Here is a 14647-nt window from a genome sequence, read left to right as displayed (position 1 = left end):
CAGAGTTGTGGAGAGTTTATAAATGTTTTGATTAGTGAAAGACAAGAGATTGGGTTATAATGTGAGGATTAGGTGAAGTCTAGGCTTTGCATGATGGGAAAATGTATTCTCAAGCAAGAGCAAACACCTATTGGATACATATGCGAGTATATAGTATTCCTTTAACTCAAAAGAGTATCCACTGGTTGTCTTCAAAGTGAACTCTCATTTCATCATGTCTTTTTTTTTGTGGCGTTGGTTGGGTTTTGCTTTCTTTGATGTCGGGCCACTGAACGAACGTTTTCCAAGTTACTTTTTATGGCCTAGTAATGTAAAAAATTACCCACAGCGACGACAACAAAGCCACTTGATACACAAAGATTACCAATATTTATGGCTAAAAATTATACTGTAATTATATCTAAGATTTACTAGCTGTGAAGTATGGAATTGTACGCTTTACGCAACGGTCAACACTGGGGTGACAAATGCTCGTAAATGTTTGTAAGATGTATCTGTATCTACGGGATACTGTGTAACTGCAGCTGACGGCTACTGCAGCTGTGCGGCGTTTTCTGTTTCTGTTTCCCCTCTATGTTTTCCATTTTTTGTTGTTGTTGTTGTATTTTGGTCTTTTGTTTTGTTTTTTGCTTTGCTCTGGCATGACGCAAACAGAAAACTTGGTCCGAGGCGGCGGCAGCTGATGTTGATGGCCAGAAAGGCGTTTGCATTTGGCATTGAAAAGAGATGCTAATGCTCATTAGCTGTAATGATGTGATAATTAATTTGTCTCTTTTCTGGGATTTCTTTTTCTCTCCTATTTTCCATTGCTCCCCTGGTCATACGCTGCGTATGCGCAATCGAATCTGATTTGTGGATGGATGGATTTCGATGAACGGAAAACAGGAACAGGTAAGCACTTGGCGTTCATTGGCTGCTCGCTGAATTCGTCGTTTGTTACACTTTAAGCACTTTTTCGAAACTATCTTTTCCACACACAGACACAAAACACTTCAAACTGTACCCAAAACATACACATACACACAGAAACACACCTACATAACATAACATAACAAAGAAAAACCCCAATAAGGAAGCAATTGTAGCTAACCAAACCCAAACCAAACCAAATGAGTAAAAAACCAAAATGAAAACTCTTGTAAATACTCTAAGCCCGCAGCTACTCGTTTTGAACAATTCCTCCAACTAATTTCGCTGCCGGCTTTGTGGCGTGTGCATAATTTTCAAATGCAACTAGGCGGCGATGAGGGGTGCGCTCTGAGGGGACGCTTACGTGCCACTTTTGATGAGATTACCGCACACAGTTTTGACATAACCGAAGTCAAAGCTAATTAGCAAATTAACGCGTTTGCTAAGTTTTATTAGTTGTAGAAGGAAGGAATGATCTTAGTATAGTCAGTGCCACGCCGTCGTATTTTTCAGTGTGCGTAAAACGGCATAAACACAACGGAAATATCTTATTGTATTGGTACCGCAGCAGCCCAGCGAAAATTCAGCATGAAAAGATTTAAGCAAGCAGCAATGTATCCAAGTAAGCCCAAGTCAAAGCCTACTCCTCGTCTAGTCTAAGGGGAACAGAATCTGCCTGAGTACGGAAATGCATTCTGCTGCTTCCAGAAAGAAGAGTCTGTTGGTCTATAAATATATACAAATAGAGCTGTTGGCAGAATGTATGGAGTGATTCAAACAAAAGTTACAATAGACAGATTAGCCTTTGGTTAAACAGTGATTAGGAACAAAAATTGAGAAAAATTGGACGCCCGCCCGCAAATGGCGATTCTACATTATTTCTACATGAATTTTGTTGCCTGAAAGTATGCCAGCAACATTTTCTTTACCAGCAACATTTGATAGGAACATTTATTGCTAGCTACACCAAAATGTTGCAGAGCCACCACTTTGCACAATAAAAAGATTCATTTATAAGAAAAACACATCTATAATTCAACAAAAATATATATTAATGATTTAAAAACCTTATAAAATATAGAAAACCCATTTCTTTTAGTAAGGAACTATATTTGAGCGTTTATGTAAAGAGTAGCACCCAATTGAAATAATTCAACAACAAAGGGATAGCATTCCAATATATTCTTACAGTAGCAATTTTTTGGTAGAAGTAAAAAAAAATACATAGTTCTATATTCTAACCGCCCATCTAAATATATTATAAAATCCCTTGAAATATATATATTTAGGAGCCCACATTTCTATAGTTGACTTATACAATGGTTTAGGTAAAACCAAATAAAAGCCACTAATATTAATAACCCGTAGAGTTATGTACTTTTATCGCGTGTATCCAGTAAAAAATTGGAAAGTAGCTTGAATAGATAGCTATTATACAACCTAGGTACCAACCCCACAAAGACCCACAAAATCCAACTCTCCGTCTTATTTTCCGTTCAGTTTCAGTACTCGTACGTATACTTAGAACACACTAATTTTTCGTTTCATAATTTCCCCTAGAGCCCTCTCATTTCACGCGGCACTCTCACTTTTCGTTTCCGCTCATCAGATTCATCAGAACCCAGATCGTTTCTTGTGTTGGATTTGTGTGTATTTTTCATTTTCATTTTTTGTTTCGTCCCGTACTCCCCCCGAAATTGTTCTCGTTTGTTCATTTGTGTGCATTTCAGGGCGGCTACTTAGATGGACTACGTTCACATTTGGGTGGTTTAACACAACGTGTCAAATCATGGTATTGGGGACGACCTCTAGTAAGTGCCAATGTATTTTTCGTTAAATGTTAAACGAAAACCAACACAAAAAAAAAAAAACAAAAACTTAATCATAATTAAAAAAAAAGCAAACACCAGCAACCACAAAAACTGAAATTGTGCTCGATACTTGAGTGAAAAATGTGTCTGCCAAATGTTCTCTCACAGTCTGCATTTTGTTTTTCGATCTGCATCTTCTCGTTGCATTCAATTTAGCCTGAAACTTAGATTGTTGCTATCTCACTCTCTCACTTACGCTCTCTCTCTCTCTCTATCTTTCTGTAACTCTGTCACTGTCTCTCTTTAAACTAACTAACTAACTAACCAAACTTAACTGTTTTGTATGTGCATTGCAACAACCACCACAAAAACAAGTGCAATAAAAAAAACTACAACTAAAAAATTCAATTAAATTAAATTAAATTAAACTGCATTTCCAGAATTTTGTATTGTATTCGTAGGAATTGTATTTCCATTTTGTGTTCTCATTAAAAATAAAATTTTGCTTGCCCCACCCCCACCCACACCACCAGTCATTCAATCCACTCCAATATTTATTATTTTCCATTTGTATCATTTTTAATTTATTTTCAATCGTGATGCACTTAACAAATCTTTCATCTAGAGTTCCTTAGTCTCTTTGTAAAGTAAATTGTCAATGTAAGTACCTAAAAACCAAAGTTAAACTAGACACAAAACTAAATCGATGCCAAGAGTCAACGAATGCAATCTAAATGGCCAAAACCAATAACCGAAAATAGACGGAAAAACGTAAAAAAATAATGTCAAAAATAATAAACCAGAAAAGAACAGAAAAGCTTGAAAAATACATTTGCACATTTACGCATGAGTCACCCTGAATTATATAAACACACGCCAAGTCTTACACCGATATCAAATTAAATCAAATCAAATCAAACCAATCTTTTTTTGGTCTTGGTCCACCGAATCACCCTTCACACATAATGTTTTCAGTAGTATTTTTTCGGTACTTTTTCCTTTGCCCTGTAATTAGTGTACAACTCCCCATTTGTTTTGGCCTTTAGCTGCTGCTGCCCCACACACACACACACACACACACACACACACACACACACACACACACCAAACACACACTGATCCACACAGCACTCTTTCCTAGTTGTAGTTAGCAAGTTCCTAGACCTGTAAAATACAATACAATACTCGTAAGTTGAAAGTTCTTGAAGCTTTAGTTAGCGCTTTGCCTCACCGAATTCCAATTGAACTTGGAAATTCTTAGCCCAATTAGTGTAGCCATCAAAATCTAAGTGTATTAGCTGCCAATTTTGCAAGTCGTTTTTGTATCAAGTACTTACTTAAATAATTGTATAGCTGCCAAGCCTTAAAGTGCACCAACACACACACACACACACATGTCCGCAGACAAACATAAACAGATCCTTGGACACACGAACACACACCAGCACTCTCGCATACTCATAACTTGCACCTGAGACTCAATTTTCAGATGAACCTAATCCTTAGTGCTATGCCTGGTCTGGCCGTAGTCTGAATGGACTATGAACTGAGATTTTCAATAAATGATAAAGCAAATTGACAAACTTCACATGGGAATGGACTTTGGTATCACATCACGTGCTAATGTTTATAAATTGATTTGGGAGCGAGTTTTGCACCTTGTCAAGAGTGCCCAGTGCACAAGTACGTACGGTGAAAGGAAAGAGGTATTTACCTATTTCCGCACATCAAGTCATTGTTAAGTGACACTGGAAAGAGTTTTCCATTCCTGATTGCACGCCCAAACGGGTGAATAAACGATATATCGATGGATATCTCATGCGAGTCCATGTATATAAATTATCCACATGATTTTTCATACATTTCTTTGTCCAGCAACTCTTCTTCATTTCGAGTGATTTCTTTTAGTTCAAAAACCAAAGCCAATCAAGCAGTTGTATATGCTTCTGTCAAAGAGCTAATCCAATATCATAAAAGGTCAAAAAAAAAAGGAAGAAAAATCGAATGCAAAAATGAAAGCTCGTCAATGAAAAGTAAATCAGCTCAGCTCAATCCACTTTGATTGGCAATCGATACGCAATCTCCAACTGTCTGTCCCAACACAGAAACACCACATCCAGCCCCCTGACCCACCAAACCGAAGCCACCACCCTACCTACCCACTACTCAATTTTACTCTATTCCGCCGTACAGTGAAATGTCATACTTTATTCAATTAAGTTTCTATCTGTATGTTTGCAAGTGAACGAGCAGCAAAACAAATAGCAAACAATTTGAAAAAAGGCAGCAAATCAAGAACATCATTTATAAATATGTATGTCTAAGCACATAACACACATAAAGCAAATAATACCAAGAAATCAACAAAGTTTTTATCTCTTCTACCAACCAACTACAACAAATTCTTATGCAAATTTTTCTACTATTTTCATTTTACATTCAACTTATTGTACAACCAAAATCAATCAAACAATTTGATCAAATTGCTCACTATGCAAAAAAAAAAAAAAAAACAAACAAATCAAACAAAAATATTTGTTAAATCAAAATGTGACCGTATCTGAAAAAATTGAAACTGAAAATACGAAAAAAAACAAAAAATATTAGGAGTTGGCCACAAAACTCTCAAGAAGTTTCGATATGAAGGAAGAAGGCGGCACATTGCTGGGCGATAAAGGTGTACGAAGGCATCAGGTGAGTGCTACTACAACTCTAGTGCAAGCACACTAAAATAACAGATATCTAAAGATAAATAAATACCAGTTATACGAAAGCACATGAATGCCAACAGCTACAAAAAACCAAAAAACCAAAAACAGAATAATCAGAAAAAAAAACGGAAATGCGGTTCAAAATTCTCCTCTCCAAGTACAATTTTACCATACTACTTTTGCCAGTATATTCTGCTGTCCTCTCCCACACCAGCTAAAATTTAATACAATTTGATCGCCTCAAGCATTTCATGACTCATTCCAAACAAAACAAAACACACAAAAATCTCTCCTTTTCTCTCTCTCTACTCTACATCTCTCTCAAAAAGAAACTACAACAATTATGCCATTTAAATATATTTAATACTATTAATCTTTGTTAACTTAATCTGGCCTTAACCTTAGCTTGAACTGCTTTCCTTTTATTTGAGCCACACAAAATACCAAACAGTGTACCAAATTCCAGAAAATACTTGCATATATCTTTGCCTGCAATTCCCACACCAAATCTACTTAGCTAGCTTAATTCTTTGATACTCAAGAATCCAGACACGATTTGAACTAGAATTCCTAGCTATTTTAAGTATTAGTTCTAGTTTGTCTAGCATTAGTTTCCTTTTTTCAGCCATGCATATAGAAATCCTCGTTATACAATATCTCTACTAATGTTATTTTTATGGCTCGACTTTGTCTCGTTTGCATCTTTTGCAGTCCATGCAGCGTCTGTCCGCTGAGCAGAATGGTGGTTCAACGACTGAACAAACACATGAACACAATCCAAACGTCGTACCTGATCATAGAGGCAACTTACACATTACAGTTAAGAAAACCAAACCAATTTTAGGTATTGCTATCGAAGGTGGTGCTAATACAAAACACCCGCTCCCTAGGATAATCAATATCCATGTGAGTACAATACAACAACCATCACATTTCTCGAGTACTCTATAGCCAATCGATCTTGTAATAGGAAAATGGTGCAGCATTTGAAGCGGGCGGCCTGGAGGTCGGGCAACTGATACTGGAGGTAGATGGAACGAAGGTGGAGGGTCTACATCATCAGGTAAAAGTTACTTTAAAAAGCTATCACCAAGCTCTCGAATTAATTAATGTTGTGTTTAATGTTCCAGGAGGTTGCTCGACTGATAGCCGAATGCTTTGCTAATCGTGAAAAGGCTGAAATAACCTTCTTAGTTGTCGAAGCAAAGAAATCAAATTTGGAACCGAAGCCAACAGCGTTGATATTTTTAGAAGCCTAACATTTGCTTGCCCTGCCGGCCAGTGACCCATTGGAACGACAAAAACTCGAGTTCCTCTACGAATGGGGCATCGATTTAACGGAGACGCCAAAACCAATGCCAACACCAATACCGCTAACAAGAGCCAAGAATCCACCGCCACTGCCTCATGAGCTACACAACAACATCAGCGGCAGCAACAGCCAGTACGGCAGTCAGACTGCGCTCAACAATCATCAGCATCCTCATCAGTATCATCCCAACACTCCCACCACAAACACAACACAAACGACACAGACAACAAAGACCACACAAACTACACAAACCACACAACCACCAACTGCAGCAACAGCTGCATCAAAAACTCACCAAAAACTAAACATCAACACACCAACGAAAATTTCGCGTGAGGCCACACCAACACGAGAACAGCGTGAGAAGCAGCAGCAGCAGCAGCGTGAGTATCAGCAGCAGCAGCAGCAGCGTGAGCATCAGCAGCAGCAGCGTGAGCCTGCAACGCCCACACGCGAACAGAAACAAAACCAACAACGGCGACAGCTTCGCGACCAGCGAGAAAAACGCGAGCTGCGCGAACGTGAATACCAAGGACACGAACACGAACACCACCACCACGAACACCAACACCAACGTGAACACCACCCTCGTGACCACCACGAGTTACAGCAGCAGCAACACCACCACCCCCATCATTCCCATCAGCAATCATCACAGCAGCAGCAGCAACAGCAACAGCAGCAGCGCTACAGCAGCAGCAACAGCTACAAATCTCATAATAATTCCGTTTACCAGTAAAGAAAATCGAAAGTGAAAATGCAATTGGAGCAAAAAGTTTTTTGGAACATTCTTTCAAACTAAAACAGCAATTCAACCAGTCAACAGTTTAATTGTGCTAACTTTTCCAACCCAAACAGAACTCTCCCCTGCCCGCCCCTCATGCACGCCTCTTATTACACTGAACAAAACGCGCTAGACAAGTACCATACATATATCCCCTGGAAAATGCTGTAAACGTATGTGTGGAATATATGGAATACGTTTTCAATTGAATGTTGTTCCAATGAGCCTCTCACCCAGCCTCAGTCCCACCTTTCCTTCCCCAGCTTATCCCATAGAGAATGTCCATGTCGTGTTGTTTTTGTTGTAGCTAAAGAGATGCTCTAAAAAAAAAAACAATCCAGAATATAGACCAAATTTTTAGGTTGAAAACTTTTGAGTAAATTAAACCTTTGAATATTACATATAATTTTTATAATTTCTTCCTCTTTGAAAAATATCAAAAGTAAAATTTCAACACTGCCAAAAAAACTAAAGAAAAAAGAAAACAAAAAACCAATAAAAAAATACCGATAAAATGCCAGAGCATCTCCCTCGCTTTCTCCACTCACTGCTAACATCCTACGAAAAACCCGATGGTACCACGTCCCCATAAACATGATATGGGCTGCCGCCACCCTTGCGGTAGCAACTAAAAAAAAAAACCAACCGATCCCCAAACTAGATTAACCAGTCAAGAACCTAACCAGAACCTAGAAATCCTAAGACGAAACTCTCTCGAACCACGTACCATGCGCTAGTCGAAATGTGTAAATCTGTGTAAACATATTATTGTATGATTATTATTACTATTGATTAACAATCGAGCAAAGTAGTTTAAATGGTTAGACATTACGGGCATTATGTTTAAACTTTAAACTGATAAGCTGGCAGAAACAAGTTTATTTCCTCGAGATTATTGTAGGAGAAGTTATTCGAAGAGATGCCTACAAACAGAACAGCCCCCAAAGAGAATGCAACAGCAAAATATGGCATACATTAAGAAAACCAAGAGCTTACAAATGTTAAAAATAAAACCAAAAAATAATAACAAGTAAAGTATCTAAAAAATCCAATATGCAGTAAGCAAAACGAAGACGATACAGAGAAAAAATTAGGAAAAGAAATCGAAGAGCCGAAGACACTGTAAATGTAAAAAGAATAAGCCACAAGCTTTTGTTACACTCTCACGGACACACGCAGACACTCAATAAACACACACATACTCGTATGCACTAGTACTCACACACACACATACGCATACGCATGCATATTGCCAAATTTTTTATACAATTCAAGCAGCAATATATAATTCACAGCCACAAAACACTCAAGAACAAACAAAAAAGAGCCCACCTAAGCAGAAGATAATTTGTAAAAATTAAAAATAATCTTAAAGCTAAATCGCAAATCATGTAAAAATTAAAAAAATATATATTCAAGATACCCACAAGCAGAGGCCACGCCCATAACCACACACAAAAACAAAACACACACACTCACAGAAACTAGCACACTGACACCCACTCGAAAAACTTAGCCTGAGAAGCGCATACAAAAAATTAAAAAGCTTATCCAAAATATCAAACAATATTCCTGCAGTGCTGTAAAGTTGATCGCAAGGAATGGATGAAATTAAAGGAATTTGGCAAACTTATCAAGCATCCCCATTCTGCGCCCCTCTTTGACCGATCAATTTGAAAGCACTGCAGAGATATATCCCTGTTATTAGTACAACTTAAACTGCACACTGCACAATTTTTGAATGTTTGTTAAATGTTAAATCAACACCAGAAAAAACAGCTGCAAAATTGTATTCCCCCCTCACAAACTTAGTAAGATTATGTATATCCCTACCCAGAACCCGATCCCAAAACCCAATCACAACACCAACCCCTACCCAGAGCCCCAAAAAATGGTAAACGAATTATGAAACTACAAAGGGAAGGAGCTACGCTATTCTATCACTAGGAAAGCTACCAAAAACATTTACGCTGTAGAAAAAAACTAAAACGAACGCTTAGAATTTGAGGTTGATTGGCATTAAGTAAAAGTTAAACGATGTTGAAGCATGAAGAGCCGGGCCGACAGGGCGCGATCACGAGCAAATAAAAAAAATAAATAAAAGAAAAAGAGTAAAAACCAAATGTTAAAGAAGAACAAAACCAGGGCACGACCTAACAACTGATTGTGCAACCAAAAACTTCATATATATTCTGTAAAATATTAGCAAAAACAAAACCAAAATCTTTTTAATAAAACAAACTATTTTTCGCTCTCTCTATGGATCAACCGATCTACCGGTGTACCGATCTACCTATATCTGTCACTTCACTCACTCACTCAATCAATCGTTCAATCACTTGGTCAGTCATCGTTTTGGCAATTTTGTTGATTTCGTTCGTTGTGTGTGATGGTGTTTGGATTCCAGTGAAACTTTTGCATGTCATACTCCTATGTAGAGCAATTTGTTCCACCCAAGTTCCGCAACAACAGCTTAACTTTGTGTCTAGAGATATACTCGTACAATATACTTATAGTTAAAGTATGGCTTGTTTTCTCCATTACGAATCTAACAGAAATCAAATCCATTTCTCTGCTAAGCTCTCCCTCTCTCTTATTAACTCTCTATGTATGTATGTGTCTGTATCTGTCTGGAAGGCAAAAGCCAGAAAACAGAATATTTATTAAACAAATTGAAACAAATTGAATCGTTAACGAGATATTGTACTTGTACTTTTGTTGACTATTATGTAATTAAACGCTTTACTGTATATTAGTTATGTACATTTTTAGCTACATGATGAAAAATTCGAAAACAAAAAACAAGCTTATGCTGTTACTTATTGTTAGTGATTCTACCACATAAAACACAAAAAAACTAATTAATTAAAAATACAATTGAATTTTCTAAAATTTATAAGAAAACTTATAAAAAACAACTCAGTTTGCGATGTCACAGCGGGGGAAGTATCAACGGATTTCCCCGATGACGGAACGCCTCTGTATATTGCGATAGATTCTGAAGACAAGGCTTACCTAACTTTGAAACTATCAGATAAATATATGTATCTAATAAACATAATATATACATGAAATACATGCTAAACAAAACATATATCGTATTTATAGAAAATGCTTAACTATATCTAAATTGTAAACGACAATGAGAAGCAATTTTAAGTAAAGCCACAAAAAACAATTTCAATTTAAAATTCAAATACAATTTCAATTTCAACTTCGACACCCCCCAACACACACAAACATACACCGATGAAGCAAACTATATACAACAGAATATGTATAGTACTATATAGAAATACGATTACAAACAACAACAACAACAAAAAGGCTATCTATATGCTATGCTTATAAAAGGGTAAACGGCATTTAAAAACTCATTCAACCAAACCAAAACCAACAGAAACCAAAACAGAATCAGATTCAGAAAAAGAATCAGAATCAGAATGAAAGCTTATAAATACCATACGAAAACTTACTATATACATAACAGAAGGAAGAGAAGCCACAACCATGTACCACTTAAATATCGTAAATTAAATAGCAATAGCCTATAGTTGATATGGATAACTATATTACCGATTAACAGGGCCTCAGCCGAAGCAAACCAGTTGTATAATAAAGATTGAGCTAGACTTTTAATCAGAGATAATCCAACTTGTAGATATATCGATAAATATATATATGTAAACGTATAACTGTGTATATTGAACAGATAGACAAGATCTCCTATTATTTCCAGGTCTCGCTTTTGAGTTGATCCCCCTTTAAACACCCCACTGATACTCGTATATATCAAGGCCCTTCTGACATACGACCCTTTATTCATTTAGACCAGACCACAAAAAACAAACAACCAACAACCAACTAAAACTACAACAACAAAAAACAAACTGTGCCACCTAGTACATAACAAGAAATGGTTATATATCCGTATCTGCTATATAGACACGACAAACACAAACAAACACTGACTTGTAATATACATATATACATATATATATATATACCTAGATACATATATATATATATATATACATATAGGAAGAGAAACGGAACGAATGAAGGTAAATTTCAATGCTCACTTTTATATTTTTTATCATACATACATATATCAAGAAAAAGCAAAAGAAAAGTAAGGCAAAGCAAAGTAATGTAAAGAACACAAGAACAAAGCACCGTATGAACCACTGAACCACAAAACCAAATACAAACATACATACATATATTCAAATTCTCATAGCAAAAGAACACATATATTTCTATATGGTATATGTACAATTTCACCGATTTCTTTAACCGAAAATACAAAAAATGGTTTCTAGAGCCAATTTGCTTTGCTTGCGAGACAGCAACACTCAGAATTTCCGAAAAAATCCCTTTATTTCTGACATTATCCCCCATCCGACAAAAAAAAAAAAGAAAACAAACTGAGAATTAGGAAAGAAAACACCAGGCATTACGCAAAAGATCGAGCTAAACTAGAGCATAGTGCTAAACGGAAAATCCATTGTTAAAAACTATTTCAGTTGTGTATAGTATTGTAAAGGAGAATTTTTGAAAACAAAAAAACCCATCATAAAGTTAAACATTTAAAGCGAACAACAAAAATTTATTGAAGCATTAATAATAATTGTATTTATCAAAATTAAAACCAAATGTAAACGCATTAGCATAGCGAATATATATAGAAATGAAACTGAAACAGAACATGAAAATGGAAATGTTTGAAGAAAGCGCTGATTTAATATTATTATATTATTAATTAAATTATTGCAAAAACAAAGTGAAAAACAAATGATATTGTCCTTGGTATTTACATATACATAAAGAAAACAACAACAAAAAAAAACAAAACCAGAAAAATAAAAACAAAACGTTTTTTTATATAACCAATATCTTTTCCACCGCTGCTCTTTCTCTCTCTCTCTCTCTGTGGGCCTGAACTGGTTAGTTTGCCTAATTTGCATTCGATTTCAGTTTCCCCCACTGGCTCGGGTAGTTCGATTTTAGATTCTAGCTTCAGTCTGTTTAAGATCACGCCAGATACTAGTAGTTAGCAATGCCGCAGGTAAATCTCAAGCTCAGTTCACACGATCGGCAGGTGCTGGAGTCCATCTTCAATCCCCTGGAGCTGAGCAGCATTCAGCCGATCGTATCCATGCCATGTGAGTCGGAGCTGGTTGATGTCGAGCCCGACACGGAGGCTGTGAGATCTTCTAGAGAGCTGGAGCTGCAAGGGGTTCTACTGACAGAAAAGGGGAGTTTCGATGAAGCTTTGACGCAATTCCAGCTGGCCCTGAACCAGGCCCAAAGAGCTTCGGTGCTGAATAATCGAGCGCAGACGCTACGTCTGGCGAAACGAGATGTTGGTAAGCAAAAAAGCATACAAATATTTATTGTTTCATAGACCGCTGGAGTGGGGGCCACACCTCCTGAGAGTGGTAATTAATTATATATAAATAGATGTTAAAAATATATGTGCACGCAAAAATATACTATGAAATTTTCATTAATTTGGATAATTTCTACATGAGCATACAGTAGCATACTTTTCGGGGAAGAATTCATGTAAACAGAAAATTTGCGACTTGTGTACCTTTTTTGTGTAGTAAAAGTTAGTTAATCTTAAGGAAAATTGATTGTTTTATCGAAAAAAGCTATTTTTTTTTATTTTTGGAGTGCTACCAGATTGGTAATACCATAAGTAGCCTTATTGGACGCACAACTCCCAGAAAATTTAGATATTATTTGTTTATTTTGTTTTAGTTTTAAAACTAATAAATTAATCACTTTATTATTATGTTTAGAGGCGCTTGATGACCTAAACAAAGCTTTGGAACTGGCCAGCGATCAGCAGACCCGCACCAGGTGCCATGCCCATTGCCAGCGAGGAATTCTATACAGAAAATTGGATAACTTGGATGCGGCGCGATCTGATTTCGAGGCAGCCGCACAATTGGGCAGTAAATTAGCCAGGGAACAGGTATTAATGAGAGCTTAAGAATCTTGCGCCTATATCTTAACTGAATCCAATCCAATCCGTTCCAGCTCGTGGAAATCAATCCGTTTGCGGCGCTCTGCAACCAAATGCTGCGTCAGGCCTTCGATCAGCTGCAGTAAGGAAGGATGCAATCCTGGCACGGCACCCTAGACTCTGATTTAACTAAAAGTCAAAGGCTCGTTAGCATAAATAAAAATTAATTAAGTTCGAGACGCGTTGTATGGTGCGATAAGCAGTCAATCGTCTGATGGCCCCATCATGCGGCAAGCTGCAAAAAGTGGCACGTGCACCACAAGCACAAGCAGCAGCGGCAGCAAAAACGAGAACGGGACCGACACGGGTCCAGGCCAGGTCGTGAGTACTCGGGGGCTAGCACACACACACACACACACACACACACATTACATGCTGAGAGGGGGCGAGTGGGGGGGAGATACGAGTAATAAAAAGAGCGGCGGCAAAAACGAAAACAGTTATTAAATGCAGCAGGCTCTTGTCAGATTGCAGCAGGCTCTGCCTGGACTCCTCTGCCCCCTCCCTGCCACCCAGGGCTGACGACGACCGCAAGCCAAATTAAAATAAACGAAAGTGGTTTGGCCCAGGACGAAGCGATCCGAGCCCCGAGCCCCGAGTTCGAGTCTGATTTGGATTCGGATTGGCTTGGCTTTAACATTGGGATTTGTGTAAAGCGGGCTGTGGTTTCGCTTTGGCACACGCTTGGCAGGATAAGCCCTGCGCTTGCCCAAAACTTCCCAAGAGGAGGGGTCCCTGGGGATCTCTGGGGATCTCTGGATATCGCTCCCCTATGTAAGCGCGCCAAGCTTAACGGTTAAGCGACTTGGTCAACGATTTTGGCCTGCCTTCTGTTCGCTTGTAAGTAAGAGCGGTATTTGGTTTTATTTTTTTGCTCTGAGCCCTCTCTGGCAACGATTGCGGTCAAAAGACGCGCGTCCTGTGCCCCAGGAGCAGGTGCACAGCAGCAGCAGCAGCAGCAACTGCGGCGACGGCGACGGCGTTGCAAGTCAGGAAAAAAACAAAACAAAATGTGGCAGGAAAAACACAAAGGAATCGGCCCTTAAGGAGCACGACTCGTTGAGGACCTGTAAGGAAGTTAAATCC

The 14647-nt window shown here is 37.9% G+C and overlaps 3 protein-coding genes across 11 annotated transcripts in view; all 3 read left to right on the top strand.

Moving 5' to 3' along the window:
* Nucleotides 1–6690, top strand: part of LOC111070550 (whirlin) — a 30311-nt gene extending 23621 nt beyond the window's left edge. For 3 of the 9 annotated variants that reach the window (XM_022361196.2, XM_022361195.2, XM_022361191.2), the window contains 6 exons: nt 886–891; nt 2640–2720; nt 5328–5414; nt 6143–6337; nt 6402–6494; nt 6562–6690. In XM_022361196.2, the coding sequence (XP_022216888.1) occupies nt 886–891; nt 2640–2720; nt 5328–5414; nt 6143–6337; nt 6402–6494; nt 6562–6690 (591 nt within the window). The remainder of the gene's footprint in view (nt 1–885; nt 892–2639; nt 2721–5327; nt 5415–6142; nt 6338–6401; nt 6495–6561) is intronic. The other 6 variants (XM_022361199.2, XM_022361198.2, XM_022361192.2 and 3 more) reach the window with 3 other exon arrangements.
* Nucleotides 6691–6786: 96 nt separating this feature from the next.
* Nucleotides 6787–11009, top strand: LOC121404955 (putative cyclin-dependent serine/threonine-protein kinase DDB_G0272797/DDB_G0274007). The gene has a single exon (XM_041595398.1). The coding sequence runs from the start codon at nt 6787–6789 to the stop codon at nt 7480–7482; it is 696 nt and encodes a 231-aa protein (XP_041451332.1). The 3' UTR covers nt 7483–11009.
* A 1527-nt stretch (nt 11010–12536) lies between these two features.
* Nucleotides 12537–13728, top strand: LOC111070551 (tetratricopeptide repeat protein 36 homolog). Its single transcript, XM_022361202.2, has 3 exons — nt 12537–12896; nt 13335–13510; nt 13576–13728. Exons 1-3 carry the CDS (start codon nt 12587–12589, stop codon nt 13645–13647), a joined length of 558 nt encoding a protein of 185 aa, XP_022216894.2. The 5' UTR covers nt 12537–12586; the 3' UTR covers nt 13648–13728.
* The last annotated feature ends 919 nt before the right edge of the window (nt 13729–14647 follow it).

Source organism: Drosophila obscura, unplaced genomic scaffold, assembly GCF_018151105.1.
Source record: "Drosophila obscura isolate BZ-5 IFL unplaced genomic scaffold, ASM1815110v1 contig_1, whole genome shotgun sequence".
Lineage (NCBI taxonomy): Eukaryota > Metazoa > Arthropoda > Insecta > Diptera > Drosophilidae > Drosophila > Drosophila obscura.
The sequence above is the reverse complement of the archived record's forward strand: the minus strand, read 5'-3'. Positions and strand labels throughout refer to the sequence as shown.

What these genes read in the sequence shown, in the direction of transcription:
- LOC111070551 (XM_022361202.2), top strand. Translation starts at nt 12,587, where the DNA reads ATGCCGCAGGTAAATCTCAAGCTCAGTTCACACGATCGGCAGGTGCTG. An exon ending in TCTGGCGAAACGAGATGTTG is followed by an intron (nt 12,897 to 13,334) that starts GTAAGCAAAAAA and finishes TATTATGTTTAG; the next exon opens with AGGCGCTTGATGACCTAAAC. An exon ending in GTAAATTAGCCAGGGAACAG is followed by an intron (nt 13,511 to 13,575) that starts GTATTAATGAGA and finishes AATCCGTTCCAG; the next exon opens with CTCGTGGAAATCAATCCGTT.
- LOC121404955 (XM_041595398.1), top strand. Translation starts at nt 6,787, where the DNA reads ATGCCAACACCAATACCGCTAACAAGAGCCAAGAATCCACCGCCACTG.